This window comes from Aedes aegypti, chromosome 2 (genome assembly GCF_002204515.2).
Source record: "Aedes aegypti strain LVP_AGWG chromosome 2, AaegL5.0 Primary Assembly, whole genome shotgun sequence".
In the NCBI taxonomy this organism is placed as follows: Eukaryota; Metazoa; Arthropoda; class Insecta; order Diptera; family Culicidae; genus Aedes; species Aedes aegypti.
In genome coordinates this window covers 339,123,043-339,128,157 of record NC_035108.1, presented here as the reverse complement: position 1 = coordinate 339,128,157, position 5,115 = coordinate 339,123,043, and the positions used below count along the sequence as shown (strand labels likewise).

The window sequence follows — 5,115 nt, the reverse complement described above, 5'->3', positions numbered from 1 at the left end:
TGACAAATGGTCGAATGACAGAAGGTCGAATGGACAAAATGTCGAATGGGCAAAAGGTCGAATGGGACCAAATGGTCGAATGGGCAAAAGGTTGAATGACAAAAAAGGTCGAATCGACAAAAATTTAGGAAGAACAAAGAGCTATACTTTTTAGATAAAAAGCAAGTTACCAATGAACCAAGCACAAGCGCTACAGCTAAAATAGACGTGACGAAAACGCGCATATATTCAGAAAGACCGTGCTGAGGAAGGTTCAATTTCAGCTGGTTAACGATCTTTTCGGGGTGAAATTTTGTTAGACTTTTCAGGTCGTAGTGCATCCAGGAGTTACTGTATACGTGCTGTAGCCTTATGTACAAGAGTCACATTCCTTTCAGGCTCACCCGTGCACTGTACATTTTGGGACGTATGTTGGGTGTTCCTCGCTTTTTTCTTAGGGTAATTTGTCAATGCGTCTCATACAGGCGTGTTCAAAAACAGCACAATAATTGATGTGAAGACAAAATTTTAAAACGAGAATCGAAATTGGGAGCTTCCGGATTGCGCGTCTTCCGACCGTATCATGAAGACCATCTAGACACCTGCATAATAAGGTAAAAAAAGCTATAGAGACTCTTCGTTACCGTGCAGTGTTTTACAACTTGGATACCGATGGCGAGCGTAGCAACCGAGCAGCGCATGTGTTGAATCATCTCGCACTCGCTTTTAGAATTTTAGTGAAGCGCAGCACACTACGACTCGGTGCGGTTTGGTTGGAGACTCGTCAGGTAATTTATGTTCTTCCTGGTAATTGTGTAACTCTAAGTGCATCGAGGTGCATTACACTCGTTAGATGGTTTCGAGGCTGGTTCCCTGTAAACAATGTTCAGAAGCAGCTAGAATAAGCAGTTTGCCTAGGTTTTTTTCTGCATGTGGTAAAGTGCTATATGCAATAGGCTTTCTCAAAGTAATACCAACAGGTGGTTCCGAAGAGAAATGAGTCTGACGCTCAAGAGTAATGTATGTGTTTTTCCTGTAAACCTAATTCAGAGCAATGGGCAGATTGGTGCGACATCACACCGGCAATCCTAATAAAAAGCATTCAATCCGTATCTCTTTAATAAAAAGCATGATGTGCAAATAAAACATTTTTAAAATTATTAGAAAGCTCTCAGTAAATGCTTGAGTAGCTGAGATGAAGACCCTACCCTAATTGGGGCCTAATTCCAAAAAAGGATGATTTTTTTCCCTGATGCTAATTAAAATCCATCGAAACCAAAAGTCAAATTAAAACTCTAATACATAGCCCTGAAAACAGCAAAACTTCAAGAGAAGGAAAATCCTTTTTAAAAATGCAATTGAAATGCCCATAAACACTATAAAGCATGAAGAACATCCGATATTTATAAGAAAGCAGCATTTCAATTAAAAAAATACACGCAAGATTTAAAAATTGAAATCTATGAAGCCTAATGAAGCGATGTATAAACGAAGGAATAATCGTCGATACAAGTCTCTACAACAGTATAAAATCACTATAATGTATAACTCCAAAGAACAGCCAATGTTTAAAAGAAGGACAAATCTCTTTTGAAAATGTATCAAATAAAAAGCTAATAATAATTACTCTATGCTTTGGAGTATCAAAATTACAACAACCGACGTTCAGAAATCTTTTGTTGGGAAAATAATAGCCTCAGTACAAATTATTGCTTCAAATGGTAATTCTAAAGAACAGCTATCATTTAAAAGAAGGAAAAACTTCAGATAAAAGGGAGAAATTGGTGGCCAAAATGTTATCAACTGAGTGCACGATAATCATTTCAACAGTACAATTTGGAGTCCATTCGACCTTTTGTCCATTCGACCTTTTGTCCTTCGACCTTTTGTCCATTCGACCTTTTGTCCTACAACCATCACAGCTTCTGCTAGTCCGAATAAGATGAAATTTTGATGACGATAGTTCGTCATCTAAATTCATTGCATTTCAGTAATTTTTCAAAGAGTTTCAGATCGTTGTTCAAAGACAAAAGTAAAGTAATCAAGAGATTTTTTTTTCATTTAATTCAATATCGTTAAATTGTGAATGGTTGCTATTCTGTAAATTTACGTTACTTCTAAAAATGGTATAACTTTGCCGAAGGGTGATTGGCTTACCCGAAACATAGTATTTCTGAATTAAATGAAAAAAATCTCTTGATTACTTTCTTTTGTCTTTAAAAAAAATGATGCGATGTAACGAATTCACTGCAAGAAAAATTTTAGGTTATTGATAGTTCGTCATCAAAATTTCAGCCAATCCGGACTACTAGAAGCAGAGACATGGAGCCCCAAACTTGGGAATTCTGTATGAAAAAACGGCATTTGGTAACTAATTTTGTCACTGGACTGTACCTAAGTATAGTAGTGGATTAGTTTTTCTGCTTGTCAGGGACTTTTTAAGGAATTTTTGAGAGTGATTGATTTCCAAATTAGTTTTAGAGGTCATTTGAGGGTTCCTAATAGTTTAAAGAGTTTTAATAAGTTCCCTAAATGATTTCAATGCAACCTGGCAGTTCCCAAAGCATTTCAATCAATTCTTAAGAAGATTTCAGAGGTTATTAATAATAACATTTTGAGTGATTTCCAATGAATTTCTAGAGGTTTCAGCATGCTCCTGCATGTAAGCACATGTAGGCATACTTTTCCACATCTCTATTAACAATGAGGACTGAACTATATAACTTTGAAAATGCGAGCTGCAAAGTCAAGATGACTACCAAAGAGAATGACGGCTACTTAGACTTAATGTATGATATTGGCAAGAAATAAAAAAAAGTTTTCAAAAGTGTACTTGACAATTTATGTTTCTTGACAGATTATCAATCCAAAGTTGAATTCAAGATAGAAAAAGTTAAGTCAAATTTATTTAGTTGCAATTTTTTTAATTGACTTGTTATTTGCTTCGTCAATAGTTCAATTGATTGACTAATTAAGTTTTTCAATCAAGGGTTTTTAAAAGTAGTTCCAGGACACGGGAAAATTATGGGTTCTGACCAAGGTTCTGGCTCAATTTTTAACGTAGAATCAGAATATGTAACATAATGGATACCCACATATTCTGATTCTACGTTGAAAATTGAGCCAGAAACTCGGTCAGAACCCCATAATTTTCCGTGTCCTGGAACTATTTTTGAAACACGTTTGAAGTTTGTATGGAAACCGCGTTGAGTCCACTGATTTGAAAACTTAATTAATCAATCAATTGAACTATAGACGAAGCAAATAACTGTCAATTCAACTGACAGCTGTGCAGTACTAGAACGCCATGCGCAATTCATATCTTGCTGTTTCCCATTTGTAACGCTAGATAGCAGTAATGTAACTCGGTATGTTTGGTGCCGGCAAGCACGTGTGTTTGTTCTACTATACCGACAACGAAGGGCAACACTTTGCCTTTCTTAGGGGTCATCCAAAAATGACGTCCATCATTTAGGGGAGGGGGGGGGGGGGGTCTACGAAAGTGTGACAGTGCGTGTATTAGGTATTGGAAAAAGCGTGACACAGGGGGGAGGGGGGGTCTAGGAATCCCGAAAAACGATGGACGTCATATTTGAACCGTCCCTTATTGGATTCGCCATTTGTAAATAAACATCGATGCGGTAAGTCCACGTATTGTAAAATTATTTTTGAATACTAATAGTATCAAGTAGAACCGTTTACCTCAAACAGCAATTGAATGGGAAAAAATCTGTATTTAGGTTTTCCTAATTATTGTTTTTCATTAGAAATACCATCTCAAAGACAGCTGTTAAATCCGGTTTCATCTTAACTTAATCAGGATCAATCTCGACGAATCAATGTTTTATTGGTTGGACTTTGAGCAGCCAAACAATAATCTGAAGAGAATTCTTTTGGTTTAAAATTAACCACAATTAGAACATAAGTCCTAAAATCGGTCGTTTGATTCATATTTTTCCAGAGATGTCAGCCACACCTGACCGACTTAACGTTTCAAAAACACGTTTACAATCGCCCCGAACCCCTGCATCCCCTTCTGCAGGAACCGTTGGGGCATCACGCGTTATTGATTCCGTCACTAAATTCATCGATTTGCACAAGAAATGGCAACTTACCACCCAGAAGGGAACTCAATACTGCAACGCCATCGAGAACATCAAAAAAGCGGTTCTGGATCCGAAGCAGCAACAGCAGGAAGATTGCAATCCGTATCCGGCTAATTTAGAACTTTACTGCAAGAATTTGGCAATTTTGGTCACGATTTTGGAGGATGTGATTGCAAATTTGAACACGATGATCGAACAGCTGAAGGTACTGCATCTGGTAATGAAGGATGAGGTGGTGGGGAGAACTTGGAGTTTAGGGAAGGTGCTGGATGCGCTGCAGAGTATTTCAGGTCACTGGCAATCGGAGCTGAATGTTAGGAAGTTGATTACTGGTATGGTTCGATGATTGTTTTATTCTAGATTTAAACTTAAGCATAACAATTTACTTTTCCCCAGAAAACATTGGACATTCTGTGGATATCGCACAGCTTGCTCTTCACGTCGCCACTTGGGAACAACTTTCCAATCAACACGAGAACGCGAATCTATCGGTTAAGATGCTGAGCGTTGAGTTCAGCATACCGCTAGAATAAATTGTAATATTTTTCAAAATGTAAATCAATTGTCATCTGTGATAGTACAATAAAGATATAAACACTATATTATAAGCATTTATCGATGTATTCCTTTTGAAAAAGAACTTTCATTGTCCCTTCTTCTTCTGATCATTATTACGTCCTCACTGGGACAGAGCCTGCTTCTCAGCTTAGTGTTCAATGAGCACTTCCGCAGTTATTAACTGAGAGCTTTCTCTGTCATTTTCGCATTTGTATATCGTGTGGCAGGTACGATGATAATCAATGCCCAGCAGAGGCGCGTCCACGTTCGAAATCATGGGTAGGACAAACGTTGGAAAATAGTTTGTGCACAATGAAGCTATGTTACTATATTTGAGGAGCTCAAACGAAAAGGGTGTAAGTGACATTTTGGTCGATTTTGAGTTGAGTTGAGCAAATTCTACTGTTTCCAAGCGTTCTAACAATATTTTGAGGTGATTTTTTCGCGCAGCAGAAAAAAATAAATACATTTT

General features: G+C 37.5%; 1 protein-coding gene across 1 annotated transcript; it reads left to right on the top strand.

Annotated features, from left to right (window-relative positions):
- The first annotated feature begins 3,570 nt into the window (after positions 1-3,570).
- On the top strand, positions 3,571-4,696 carry LOC5568492. The gene is made up of 3 exons (XM_001658031.2): positions 3,571-3,620; positions 3,941-4,417; positions 4,482-4,696. Exons 2-3 carry the CDS (start codon positions 3,943-3,945, stop codon positions 4,616-4,618), a joined length of 612 nt encoding a protein of 203 aa, XP_001658081.1. The 5' UTR covers positions 3,571-3,620; positions 3,941-3,942; the 3' UTR covers positions 4,619-4,696.
- The last annotated feature ends 419 nt before the right edge of the window (positions 4,697-5,115 follow it).

Coding starts and splice junctions, on each gene's coding strand:
- LOC5568492 (XM_001658031.2), top strand. CDS start 3,943: ATGTCAGCCACACCTGACCGACTTAACGTTTCAAAAACACGTTTACAA. Junction 4,418..4,481: donor TGTTAGGAAGTTGATTACTG/GTATGGTTCGAT, acceptor ACTTTTCCCCAG/AAAACATTGGACATTCTGTG.